Here is a 12,323-nt window from a genome sequence, read left to right on the forward strand (position 1 = left end):
AGTCATAGGTTTGCGATATATGATAGAACAGGGGCAGTCGAAGATAGATACTAGCATCTAAGCCAACCGAATGTTGCGAGAGTTAAAGAAAACCACAAACTTATCTAGTGTGTATATGTATATGAACTATTTTATGTCAAGCGACTCTTGTTGCAGTTGCAAGCAAAAATAATTAAACAAAAAAGCTATGTATACAACATATATATATATATACAACATAAATAATATATCTATATACACGAATTTAGTTTTCTGGTATTAATAAATTTTATTGTAGCTAAACGTTAAGCAAAAGTTATCTTTTTCATTGTTTGGTTTCCTCTAAAACTTCTTAGCCCCCTTCTTCGGCTTCTTTACTGCAACGACGGCCTCTACCTCTACTATCTAAGAATATATATGATGACAATAAATATATATATATATGTTCATATACAGCTCGACTTCGAGCAGTTACCTTTGGCTTCTTTGCTTCCTCCTCTGCGGCGAATATCGCCTGAACCTCTGCGATTTTCTTATGAAATATTGGTATCTGATCCTTGTAGTATTTCAGGTCGTCTATGGCCTTCGTCAGCTTGTTGCGTGTGCTTTGTATCTCGTTATTAACTAGCTCCATGCTTGTCTCATATGCCGACTCCGTTTCGTTAATGCGGTTCCTATAGTCCGATAGCTCCATGTTGTAGGCCATATAACAGAGGTCTCTAAAGTAGGCGAATTCTTTGGAGCGTTGTGTGAAAAAAGCTACCTCGTCCTCTATGGACTTTTGTAGGCGAATCAAAAATTACCTTGAGGATATTCTAAAATGATGTGTAACTCTACCTTAATGTTAATTTCGTCATACAAAGTGGACTGTTCCATTGTTGTTTGGGCCCAATTGATGCGATATCGCCCCTCAATGGGCACCGTAACTGAAATAATGAAATTGATTTTGTGTATTTAATTGTGGAGATGTTTGGTGGGCTGCTTACAATCCATGTGATTGATCTTTGCATTTAGTTCCTTGTGTCTGTAGCCACCTGGATCGGCGGAACGCGGCGTCTTCTGCATGGCCCTGGTCAGTTGAGCTTGCTGATCCTCAGCCTCCTTCCTAGTCTTTGTCACCAGCTCCATAATATCCACCTCGGCATCCCTGTAATACAGCTTACGGAGTTTAAGTTTTCCAAATGTTTAGAGCGTGTGATTTACCGTATGGACAACAAGCAGCTTTCGCAGAAGTTACGCCTAGCTCTATAGTCGTCGTAGATAGCATCGACGAGTCGTATGATTTCCTTCAGATCCATTCGAAACTTGAAGCAGTCCATTTGGCCCTTCAGCTCCCACTCAACGGCATCCAAATAGTTCTCATTGCGTCGCTGAAAGCGCAAAAGATAGTCATGAATGGACCAGCTGAACATCCGGAGATTCCGATCCACATTCGATTCGTGACGCCACATGCTGCGCACCACGCTCATCCGATGCTTGACGTCCGTCAGCAGGCAGAGCACGGCGACGACCCCAATCGCCGTGGCTATGTTGCCATAGCGATCCCTCAGCAACTTATTGATGTTCGGCGCTGTGACCCTGCTGTCGCCCAGTGACATCTTAATGGCCTTTTTGTGGTAGACCGTGAGTCGTGCATTCCTCTCATAGCTGGTCACGAGCTTCTCATCCGGGTCATATAAGTTGATACCTAATTTATGCTGACTGCGATTCTGCATTTCGCTGGAATATTCCGACTGAATAGTGAGCTCTGACGACTGATACCGCTCATAGGGCTCAAAGATCTGCCTTAGGAATGCATCGCGACATTGCTCGTCTGGTGCCTCGGGCAGCGGGTATATGATCATCTTTTGTATTTTTTCGCGTTTCTTATCTGGTTCAAAATGCAGTTTCTTACGAACGTTCATTGCGGTTGCTTCTTCTGAACGAATGTTTGGTGGGTTTTAATTTTTTAAATTAGAAAGTTGAGTTGTATTTTGTGTTGATGTTTTTTACTGTCTGGGCTTATTTATTGATGTGGGAAGTTTGTCGACTATGTCTGATAGGTTTCTGACATATATATGTCAATTTCGTATGAGTAATGATCGATAGCTCCTAAAAATTTGCAGCTAATTGAAGACGTCTGGATTTTGTGCAGGTTGCATATAGTTACGGACCTATTACTGCATGGGAAGGGAGCAAAAATTTCGGACTTATATGTTTGACTGTTTTCTAACTATCTGTAGAGGTATCTCCTTGAAGAATCTTACCTTATCTTAGCTTATCTTATCAATTGTTAGCTATCTATATATCTATCTATTTATATTTCTAACTATTAATCTGTGTATTCATGAGACTACGAATCTATTAATCAATCAATCAGTGAATCTGGCAATCTTTAATCTATCAATCTATCAGTCGATCAGTCTATCAATCTCGTGTACGTTCTATCTATTAATCTTTTTATCAATATATCAGTCTATTAATCTATCTATCTATCAATCTATGATACTATCAATCTATCAATTAGTCACTCTATCAATCTTTATATCAATCTATCCGCCAATCAGTCCATAAATCTTTCAATCTATCAATCTATTTATTGATACATCAATCTATCAATCTATCAATTTATCTATCGATACTTCAATCTATCAATCTATCAATCAATCTACCAATCTATCTATCTATCTATCTATCTATTTATCTATCTATCTATATATATATCTATCTATATATATATATATATATCAATCTATCCATATATATATATATATCAATCTATCTGTTGATACATCAATCTATCAATCTATCTATCTATCTGTCTATCAATCTATCTATTATTCTATAAATCTATTTATGCATCTCTCTATCTATCTATCTATCTATATATATATCTATCTCTCTATCTATACATCTCTCTATCTATCTATCTATCTATCTATCTATCTATCTATCTATCTATCTATCTATCTATCTATCTATCTATCTATCTATCTATCTACCTAACTATATATCTGTCTATCAATCTATCTATTAATCTATAAATCTATCTATACATCTCTCTATCTATCTATCTATATATATATATCTATCTATCTATCTATCTATCTATCTATCTATCTATCTATCTATCTATCTATCTATCTACCTAACTATCTATCTGTCTATCAATATATCTATTAGTCTATAAATCTATCTATACAACTCTCTATCTATATATCTATCTATCTACCTATTAAGGCTGTTATCTATATGACTCCTATCGAGATATCAAATGAAAAGAGTTTTGGAAGCACAGAGCTTATGCGAGTTGAATGTTGGCCAAATCGATTGGGAATCTGACGCAGCTGTTGGCCCTTCGCATCCGAGGAATCTCGATCGAAGTGGGCCTGGTGTTCGATTTGATTTGGCTTGGGCTTATCACGTTAGTTCGTTGACAAAAGTACGATGTATAGACCGTGTTTAAAATCTAAAGTATTTGAAAATCAAGTTCCATTTATGTGGTGCAGCAAGCAAGGCAGCGGTGCCGAACTGTTGGCACCCGATTCCATTGGGGACTGGTCAATGCCGGATTTCGGGAATGCTGGCGACGGCGATAATGAGCAGGTAACTCCAGCTAAGAGTACTATTTTAGATATTGCCTAGCTTAATTGCCATTAGGCGCCCCCCACAGCCATTGTTATTGTGGAGCCACGTCAAATGCGTCTCTCGACTGCCAGCACCGCCACCATCCCCAACAGCATCAGTGTAAGTAACGGTATAAGTATCAGTCATAATAATGGTGGTGGTGTTGGTGGTGGTGGCGGTGGCGTAAGTGTTAATAATAGCAGCAGCGCCAATATCGCCGGCCATGTGCCCGAGTGGTTTATGCTGCCACAGGCCGTGGATGTGAATAATGATGTGATGTGCCTGGTTAGCAGCCTCTCGACGGTGGTCCAGATCCTGACCCGGATGACCAATGCGGCTGCCCAAGAGCTGCGTCAACACCCCGAACGGGAAGAGGGATTCCAAGGTCTTCGACTTTTGCTTACCTATGCCGATCAGATGTATACCACGCTGTTGCAGGTAGAGATCCTTGAGAGTAATCTAATCGATATATATATATATGTCCTGTGCAGCCCCAGCCCTTGTCGCCGGAGCGGCCCGCCTCGCCCAATAGGAATGTCAGCGCCCAGTCGTATAATCTATTCCATCATCTCTTCGAGCCCATGCTGGTGGGTTCCCATTCGGAGAGGACGGAGGACGTGTCGGTGCGGCAATCGCAAGCAATGGATCGATCACGTGCCTATCCGTATCGCGTTGTGGCCGTTGCGGCCAGTGCGACAAGTATTGCAGGTATCAGTTCACCTGGGCAGGAAGCGAACGGATCAAGTGCATCTTCATCGACAATCGACGCAAATATGTATCAGATTTGAAATTGACATGGCGACAGCTACACTGCAGCAATGCGGCTTAAATTGTTTGTGAATAAATTAATTCCAATAAAACTAACCGTTGATGTGGAACTCTATAAGGCACAACAAGCACCCTGTGCTTAATTATACAAAGACAATGTGTGTCCTACTCAGACAGCTCTCCCATCCTCTCCTTCTCTCTGTATAACTCTCCCATTCAATGACGAACAAAAGCTAGCTGTACAAGTGGAGAGACATGTCAATTACGACTTGTGCCTGCTGTCAGTTAATGTTAACAACATGCAACGGTAATTTAAGCACAGTTTCAGCAAACTCAAACAAAGTGCACATAAGCGTTTACTCACACACACAGACATACACATACTCAATTAAAACATCGCCAGTACTCCCACGCGCGCTCTCTCACTCTCAGCAAGTAAACAAAAATAAACGTGCGCGCACTCCCTCTCTCTCACTCTCTCTCTCTCGTTGCGTTAGCTATTGTCTGCTCATGTGCTGCTGTGACGTAGGCGCCCGCTTGCGTTGGCAACGTCTCCGCTCACACACACACATGCAAACGCACATAAAATAGCTTTTGCTTACTCAGCTCAGCTAGCAACTGGCCGACCATCGCGTTGTCGCTTGCTGCTGCTGCGTGCGCGCCTGTTCGCTCGTATCGCGTAGAGGGACCTGCCTCAATGCTGCGCGTCACATTTTTTTCGTGCTTTGTTTAGGCGACCGACCTTTCGCAACACACATAAAAATTAACCGTTTTTTGTTGTTGGTATTGGATTTTTTCTTTTGGAGCTTGGCAGTGGCCCATTTGAGGCTCTAGGCGCCGCTTCGTCTTTTGGCGCCTGCGCAGGGCGAATTCATTTCGATGGCGGCGAGTGGGCGCTGCTTTTGCAGCTTTGTAGCTTGCAGCTTGGCCACCATTTTTGATTTCGACTGCGCTGTAGCTGGTTATGAAGCAAACAGAATGCGACTGCTGCTGGATGCTGCCACCCATTCAGCAGCACCTACGGCGGCTGTCACTGTCCTTGACAAGTGCCGTTAGTTAAGCAGCGGCGTGATCAAACAGTTGGCATGGGTGTGGGGCGAATGGGGTGAATGGGGCGAAGGGGCTGCCATGTCACTTAATCAGCGGAGCTTTTCGCCGTCGTCTACAACTGTAACTTTACGATAGCGCGCGTAACTGTGCATGCCAGCGTGTATGTGTGCTTCTGTGTGCGTATGTACGTGTATGTATGTGCGTTGCTCATCTTTTATGTCGACTGCTTTTTACTATCTATTGATTGCTGGGCACTTGTTCGCCAAACCGCAGCGAGCGCTGGCATTGCCATCGGCAGCGGGCGTAACGGTAACCGACAAGCAACGTCGCCAACGTCGTCGACGGCACGACGGTCGCATCTGATAGACAGCTGTCTCCTGGTTACGTCAGTCAAAATGACGCATCGTGTTTTGGTAACAGGGAAGCATAAAAGCCAGCAGACGCCAACGGAGCTGGAGCGAGAGCCGCCGTCGCCGCCGCCGTTGCCACAGAAGAAAATCACCACAAAACAAAAGAACAAAGCGCAAGCAGCGACGCAGCCACAGAAAAAGCGCGCGCGAGACGACGTTTGGCGCCCACATCGAGCCACCCTCGCACTTTGGAACCAAACTCTGGCAACTCTGGGCCAATAACCTTTGCGCAATTAGGCAAAGTGCAGTCGCGACTGCAAACTCTCCAAAGCGCAGAGCAAGCTGCTCAGTCTCCCAGTTGCCCAGTCAAAATCTGTGCGTCACAAATTTAATTGCAGTGGCAACAAGTCGAATGAAAAGTATGACATTCAGATACCCTCTATGTGTGTGTATGTGTGGATTTTTAAATTTTATTTTCAGCCTAAAAGTATAATAAATAAAATGTATTTTTATTTGTATTCAAAAAAGGAAATATGTTATAATTATTTTTTGTTTTTTTTTTTTTTGAAAGGTGACCACCCCATTGCATTTAAGCTATGCAGGGTATAATTAAGTGCATTTGGGTATAGCCCTGCAGAAACGCAGAAGAAACACTGCAAAAACGACGACAACCACCAACGCCAACGCAGAGGAAGAGACAGAGGGAAAGTCAACGCGAACGCCAACGCCATCTGCTGTTTCTTTGCTGCTTTCACACAGATAGATGGGTTTGGAGAGTGCGGCGCGCGTTGGAGAGCAGCTATGCAGCGCTGAGCGCCTGCTTCTATGCGGACAAAATTTGAGCAGATCCGCTCACAAAAAAAGCTATGTGAATGTGGTGTTCGAGGCCTTTGTGAGTAGGTTTCACAACCTGGCGTTCCAATAGCGACTCGACTCGACTCCATTAAAGCTGGGGATAGCTGTCCCATTCCAATTGGAAATTGGCTAGCATGCGAGCGCCACAAATGACATGGGAAAAATCCCCAACTGGTATTTTGAGCAGGCGCGCAGCTCGTTCCAGCAGCTGGCCAGCTAAAGAGTTCACTCAATCTCACAGAGCGAAAGAGACAGAATATTCAGATAAGAAGCAGTGCGCAGATAAGCAAAAGAGCAACAAAATGCATTGCATTGACTGAGCGAGATAAACAAAAGTGGAAGAGCGAGGGACGGCTGAAAGTAAAGTGCTGTTGTCTTAGCCGATCGCTGAAAAGATAATCAGAGTTCCAACTGCTTTGAACGCATTCAATACAACTTAATCACAGGCCATTTTTGTTTGGCGATTGCTCACCGAAAAAAGATAGAAAAACGTTTATCAGCAATTAATAACTTTGCGCAAAGTTAGTAACTGTATAAAAAGCTAGCCGTCGATTGCGTTTCCATTCAGTCGACCGGCGAACGCGCAGCTGTTAAGTTTTCCAATAGCCAGAAGAGTGATAGTGGGTAAGTGGAATGAAAGACAGACGAAGGAAGAGAGAGAGGGAGAGTAAGACGGAAGCTTTCGACAAGCTTCGCCATAAGCTTCATTGACATTTCAGTTGGAAATACAGAAAGCAACAGTTCAGTTATTTGTTTCTAATTATATTTTTTTGCTTAGTGATTTGCTCTTAGCGATCCAACAATAACAAAAGAGAGGGAGTAGTGAGAGATAATGAGTGGTTTTTACTTGTTCCACGACCTTCACAGTGTTAATTGTGTTTTTGTTCCGTGACAAATTTCACTCATTGTGAAATTTAATATAATAATTTAATATAATTCACTCATTGTGAAATTTAATATAATAATATATAAAATATATATTTGAAATATAATATTATTTTTCCATATCAAATATTTATATTTTTTATTAAATCTATATAACATTGATAATTTTTCTTTTACCTTTTTATCAAATTAAATCAAGCAAAGCTCCTTTACTTATTGATAAGCTGTCATGATAATAAATACCAACTCTATAGTTCTCTCTTACTCAATAAATCTCTTAGCATTTACTTTTAAAGTAACTTGATCTATGTGTGCCTTGATTCCAGTTAGTAATTGTTTCCTGCACTCATGACCAATTCCTGTGCTCAGCAATTCTAATTAGAATCAGTGCTTTCTCTGCTCTTTTAAAATACTCTCTCTCGCTCTCCTGAAAACCGGTATTTGCTGTAAACGCTAGAGCGCGCTCACTCACACACATACACCTATAGAGATCGAAACCGAGCTCGCTTAGAATGCTAAACAGGTTCATAAGTTTATCGCCTCTCATTGGCAAAGGGAGCCGCGGCTTCCAGGGGCCTGCGCTGCTTTCCAAGAGGCAGTCGCTACTTAAGTCGGGGTGGGTAACCGGCTCAGCTCAGTGACTTGCCAAACGTCGCTTTGAGCAGTATGGCATTGAAATTTAAAGCGTTGCCCTTGCTGGCGTTTGTTTTTGCTGTTGTTTTGCTAACACCTTGTCATGCGTCCCTTTTGCGCAGAGCCAAGAACAAGACAATGTCCGCGAAGCCATTCAAAGTATTGATCACGCATCCAGAGGTGCCCCAATCGGGCATTGACCTGCTCAAGGAAAACTGCGAACTGGTGCGTGTGGAGAGTGTGCCGACCAATCGCGCCGAGCTGTTGCAGAAGATCAGAGGAGTCGATGGCATCCTGTGGGGCGGACACGAAGCGCTCAATGCCGAGGCCTTGGATGCAGCTGGACCCCAGTTGAAGTCCATTTCAACCATGTCGGCTGGCATTGACTACGTCGATCTGGACGAGGTGAAGCGTCGCAAGATCCCGCTGGGTCACACGCCCACCGTGCTGGACAACGCTGTGGCGGATCTGGCGGTGGGCCTGCTCATAGCAGCAGGTCGTCGCTTCCACGAGGGACGCAAGAAGATCGAAACGTGAGTTGGAAACGAGACATTCAGAATCTTGACTTATTTCTGCCTGGTTATAGTGACAAGTGGGAGAACTATCATCTGAACTGGATGCTGGGTCAGGATGTGCGCGACTCAGTGGTTGGCTTCTACGGCTTCGGCGGCATTGGCCAGGCCATTGCCAAGCGTCTGTCCGGCTTTGACATCGACCAGGTGCTCTACACCACACGGCGTCGCGTCGCCAAGGACATCGAGAAGGAGCTCAACGCCAAGAAGGTCGAGTTCGACGAGCTGCTGGCCAAGAGCGACTTCCTGGTCATCGCCGCACCACTCACAGCTGCCACTCAGGGCGTCTTCAATGCCACCGCCTTCAACAAGATGCAGAAAACCGCCGTCTTGATCAACATTGCACGCGGCAGTAAGTCTCAGTCTAACCAGGCGCAATTCATATGACTCATCAACTCTTCCCCAAACAGAGATCGTCAATCAGAATGATCTGTACGATGCGCTCAAGTCGAATCGCATCTTTGCCGCGGGCCTCGATGTCGTCGATCCCGAATCACTGCCACCCACTAGCAAGCTGCTTACCCTCGACAATATCAGTAAGTGAATGAATGATATATAAGCTATATGCTATACCTACTATATATATATATATATATATATAATTATATTTATATATATATATATTCTCTTTAGTCAGCTCTCTTATCGCTTACTTAACTCTTATCTGCATTTTTCTGTTTTTTTGTTGGTTTTTTTAGAGAGTTTTGTTTTGGGTTTAGTTTCAATTTTGATGGCCAAGGTTCTTTTTAGGTCATCTATAAACAATTTGGGTTATCTTTATAAAAGCTTGTTGTTTATTTTGTTGCTTAGAGTAGGCAAAAGTATATGCCTATAACGTTTTCATTTTAGTGTAAAACTAGAATATTGGGAGCCTAGAGAGATATTCCTTACAGACAAATTTGGTTCTACTAAAATGCATGTAGATCGATGATAAGTTGTCGCAGGTGACATAGCTTATCAGCTAGTCTGATAGGCATAGATACAGTCTAAAGTGTCTAGAGTGACAAAATGATTGTCCATTGTAGCAAGGTTCCACTGAAATACATAGCAAAGCTTAGGCCAAGCACTTTTAGTTAGCCTCGCTGTGCACAATTATCTTTAGATAATTTCAGTATATTTATCTTCAGATAACTCTGCTAATTACATGAATTTGACCCTTTGTGAACCTCCACAATCTCAGAGCTGAACCAAGCTAGTTTTGGCTTGTTCACACTTCTCTTTTTATAGTATCTTTATGCAGCTGCAGCTGTATCTTGTTATTGTATCTCAAGGTCAACCGCTTCACTTCTGTTTTACAGTTATTCTGCCCCACATTGGATCCGCCACCAATCGCACGCGCTCCGACATGGCCACCATCGCCGCTCACAATGTGCTGCGCGGCTTGGCCGGTGAGCGCATGCTCTCGCCGGCTTACTAGGAAAGCTATGGGAAAACTTTGGAAAAACTATGTGAAAAGCCTTGATAGTCTACAAAGGGTATTCCTATGCTAATTTTTAACAAACAATTGTGTGAATAATTATGAATTAAAAAAACAAATTTTTATAAAAGTTCTACTATTACAATCTTAAGTTTTCCCTATTTGTTCATTCAAAGAACTTTCTGGAATCAGCCTGGAAGAGAAGAGTCTGATTGGAGGAGAGAGTAATTCGAATCTTGTTAATAGCGGAATGCTCTTTCTAAAACACTTCAAAACTGATACTGTATGGGTAATCAAGGCTCTATTTGAATTACCTGTCTAATCAGATTCAGGAAGCTAAACAGCAGCATGAGCAAGAGTGAGTGAGACAAGAAGCTAAATGGAATAAGAGCAAGAGTAAAGAGCGTAAAAGAAAGAGCAACAGGCGGAATGGAATTCGAGCGAGAGCTTTGAAAGCTTTATATGTCTTGCATTCGATTTTGGCTGAACTTCAAGCATTTCGAGCAGAAGTCTGAAAGAGAAAGAGAAAGAGAAAGAGGTGCAGGGAAGCAAGTAAGGTGGAAGCTAATAAGAGCTTGAGGCAACAAAAAGCTTAAGCACTGCTTTAAGCATTAGTTCGCGTCGCATTAGTTTTTCGCTAAATTCCGAGCGTATCGGTGCACAATGAGCGTTTCGCGAGCGTTCAAAGTGCTCATCTCGCATCCACAGGTGCCGGCGCCGGCATTGCAGTTGCTCTGCTCGCGCGGTGCTGAGACAATCATCTGCAAAAGCGTGCCACCCAGCCGCGATGAGATACTGGAGAAGGTGGGTGGCGTGGATGCCATTTTGTGGGCGCACTATCAGCCGCTGAATGCTGTCATACTCGATGCAGCCGGGCCACAGTTGCGTGCCGTTAGCACCATGTCCTCGGGCATTGACTTTGCGGATGTGGAGGAATTCAAGCGTCGCAAGATTCCATTGGGGCATACGCCAGGCGTGGTGAAGAATTCGGTGGCAGATCTGGCGATTGGCCTCATGATTGCAGCCGGTCGACACTTTCATGCCGGCCGCACAGATATTGAGACGTGAGTAGCAGCTGTTCGGAGAGCTTTTAAGCTTTTAGCGGTCTGCCAACTTGACTTGAACTTTTGAATACAGATCGGAAATAACCGTTATTATTCGAGCATATAGATAGATGTTATATTCAAATAGGAAAAGCTTATAACGGACATTGAATTCCCTTTCTTGTAGCTCTCAGTGGGTAACGGAGCACATTGACTGGCGAATGGGCGTGGAGATTCGTGATTCAGTTATTGGTTTCTTTGGTTTTGGCGGCATTAGCCAGGCCATAGCCAAGCGCTTACAATGCTGGGATGTGGCCAAGATACTCTATACGACACGCAACCGCAAGGAAAACGATGTCGACTACAAGGCAGAGCATGTGCCCTTCGAGCGTCTGCTGCAGGAGAGTGATTTCCTGGTGGTTGCTGCACCACTCACCAGCGAAACGCGTGAAAAATTCAATTCGAAGGCCTTTGCGCAAATGAAAGGCAGCGCAGTGTTCGTCAACGTGGCCAGAGGCGGTGCGTAGCAGCTATATATGATATAATATATATTTATGATTTGATATATCATTGATTGCAGGTCTGGTGAATCAGGCTGACTTGCATGAGGCTTTGAGCAGTGGGAAACTCTTTGCGGCGGGTCTAGACGTAACCACGCCAGAGCCCTTGCCAGCAGACAGTCCCATTCTAAAGCTGCCCAATTGTGGTGCGTTTTCAATGAAGTTGATCCATTTGAAATATGTTTTAATAGCGTTTCGCTTGCAGTGGTGCTACCCCACCTGGGCACGCAGACCATGAAGACGACCATTGAAATGAGCCTACTGGCAGCGAATAATATTATAAATGCCATCGAGGATAAGCCCATGCTCAGCCCAGCGTATTGAACGGCAGGACTATTGATGGATATTAGAGTTGTGTATAAATGGGAGTCAAATTGCTGACAATTGTAATTGTTGCATATAATAAGGGAGTCTATTCTGAGAATGGATTTGATAGGGAAGGTTCAAAAAAATGTATATAAGAAGAAGCAGCCCAGGCCAAACAACTGATTTATCTGCAACAAGCAAACTCGCTAAAATTATCCTTCATTATCCTTCAGCAAACCATGCAACAAGAACTTAGTCAAAGCAATAAAATCAATAGTCTTAAGCAATCAATCAATAGC

The 12,323-nt window shown here is 43.4% G+C and overlaps 4 protein-coding genes across 8 annotated transcripts; 3 read left to right on the forward strand and 1 right to left on the reverse strand.

Moving 5' to 3' along the window:
• Nucleotides 1–248: 248 nt before the first annotated feature.
• LOC111596096 lies at nucleotides 249–2,025 on the reverse strand. Its single transcript, XM_023310157.2, has 5 exons — nucleotides 1,183–2,025; nucleotides 966–1,126; nucleotides 817–905; nucleotides 455–757; nucleotides 249–384 (listed from the first exon to the last, which is right to left on the reverse strand). The coding sequence occupies exons 1-5, from the start codon at nucleotides 1,881–1,883 to the stop codon at nucleotides 322–324; spliced, it is 1,317 nt and encodes a 438-aa protein (XP_023165925.1). The 5' UTR covers nucleotides 1,884–2,025; the 3' UTR covers nucleotides 249–321.
• Nucleotides 2,026–3,367: 1,342 nt separating this feature from the next.
• On the forward strand, nucleotides 3,368–4,445 carry LOC111596109. Of its 2 annotated transcripts, none has more exons than XM_023310171.2 (3): nucleotides 3,368–3,564; nucleotides 3,619–4,023; nucleotides 4,077–4,445. In XM_023310171.2, exons 1-3 carry the CDS (start codon nucleotides 3,406–3,408, stop codon nucleotides 4,371–4,373), a joined length of 861 nt encoding a protein of 286 aa, XP_023165939.2. In that variant the 5' UTR covers nucleotides 3,368–3,405; the 3' UTR covers nucleotides 4,374–4,445. The 2 variants fall into 2 exon arrangements, with proteins under 2 accessions (XP_023165939.2, XP_023165940.2); XM_023310172.2 differs by having other exon boundaries at nucleotides 3,632–4,023.
• A 2,690-nt stretch (nucleotides 4,446–7,135) lies between these two features.
• On the forward strand, nucleotides 7,136–10,246 carry LOC111596068 (glyoxylate reductase/hydroxypyruvate reductase). 4 transcript variants are annotated; one of them, XM_023310119.2, is made up of 6 exons: nucleotides 7,343–7,348; nucleotides 7,982–8,109; nucleotides 8,249–8,659; nucleotides 8,713–9,050; nucleotides 9,109–9,234; nucleotides 9,997–10,246. In XM_023310119.2, the coding sequence occupies exons 2-6, from the start codon at nucleotides 8,006–8,008 to the stop codon at nucleotides 10,113–10,115; spliced, it is 1,098 nt and encodes a 365-aa protein (XP_023165887.2). In that variant the 5' UTR covers nucleotides 7,343–7,348; nucleotides 7,982–8,005; the 3' UTR covers nucleotides 10,116–10,246. The 4 variants fall into 4 exon arrangements, with proteins under 4 accessions (XP_023165888.2, XP_023165889.2, XP_023165887.2 ...); XM_023310120.2 differs by lacking the exons at nucleotides 7,343–7,348; nucleotides 7,982–8,109 and adding an exon at nucleotides 7,136–7,232; XM_023310121.2 differs by lacking the exon at nucleotides 7,982–8,109 and having other exon boundaries at nucleotides 7,338–7,348.
• A 491-nt stretch (nucleotides 10,247–10,737) lies between these two features.
• Nucleotides 10,738–12,311, forward strand: LOC111596101 (glyoxylate reductase/hydroxypyruvate reductase). Its single transcript, XM_023310163.2, has 4 exons — nucleotides 10,738–11,179; nucleotides 11,346–11,677; nucleotides 11,739–11,864; nucleotides 11,924–12,311. The coding sequence occupies exons 1-4, from the start codon at nucleotides 10,779–10,781 to the stop codon at nucleotides 12,040–12,042; spliced, it is 978 nt and encodes a 325-aa protein (XP_023165931.2). The 5' UTR covers nucleotides 10,738–10,778; the 3' UTR covers nucleotides 12,043–12,311.
• Nucleotides 12,312–12,323: the final 12 nt, after the last annotated feature.

The sequence above is a fragment of the Drosophila hydei genome, unplaced genomic scaffold (assembly GCF_003285905.1).
Source record: "Drosophila hydei strain 15085-1641.00,03,60 unplaced genomic scaffold, DhydRS2 tig00008114-arrow-pilon, whole genome shotgun sequence".
In the NCBI taxonomy this organism is placed as follows: Eukaryota; Metazoa; Arthropoda; class Insecta; order Diptera; family Drosophilidae; genus Drosophila; species Drosophila hydei.

Bases quoted from the DNA above. Each gene is read 5' to 3' on its own strand.
- LOC111596096 (XM_023310157.2), bottom strand. From the start codon at position 1,883: ATGAACGTTCGTAAGAAACTGCATTTTGAACCAGATAAGAAACGCGAA. The intron at 1,127-1,182 runs GTAAATCACACG...GCTGTATTACAG, and splicing joins AGCTGCTTGTTGTCCATACG to GGATGCCGAGGTGGATATTA. The intron at 906-965 runs GTAAGCAGCCCA...TCATTATTTCAG, and splicing joins AAAGATCAATCACATGGATT to TTACGGTGCCCATTGAGGGG.
- LOC111596101 (XM_023310163.2), top strand. From the start codon at position 10,779: ATGAGCGTTTCGCGAGCGTTCAAAGTGCTCATCTCGCATCCACAGGTG. The intron at 11,678-11,738 runs GTGCGTAGCAGC...CATTGATTGCAG, and splicing joins CGTCAACGTGGCCAGAGGCG to GTCTGGTGAATCAGGCTGAC. The intron at 11,865-11,923 runs GTGCGTTTTCAA...TTTCGCTTGCAG, and splicing joins TCTAAAGCTGCCCAATTGTG to TGGTGCTACCCCACCTGGGC.
- LOC111596109 (XM_023310171.2), top strand. From the start codon at position 3,406: ATGTATAGACCGTGTTTAAAATCTAAAGTATTTGAAAATCAAGTTCCA. The intron at 3,565-3,618 runs GTAACTCCAGCT...AATTGCCATTAG, and splicing joins GCGACGGCGATAATGAGCAG to GCGCCCCCCACAGCCATTGT. The intron at 4,024-4,076 runs GTAGAGATCCTT...TGTCCTGTGCAG, and splicing joins TGTATACCACGCTGTTGCAG to CCCCAGCCCTTGTCGCCGGA.
- LOC111596068 (XM_023310119.2), top strand. From the start codon at position 8,006: ATGCTAAACAGGTTCATAAGTTTATCGCCTCTCATTGGCAAAGGGAGC. The intron at 8,110-8,248 runs GTGGGTAACCGG...CCTTTTGCGCAG, and splicing joins CAGTCGCTACTTAAGTCGGG to AGCCAAGAACAAGACAATGT. The intron at 9,235-9,996 runs GTAAGTGAATGA...TCTGTTTTACAG, and splicing joins GCTTACCCTCGACAATATCA to TTATTCTGCCCCACATTGGA.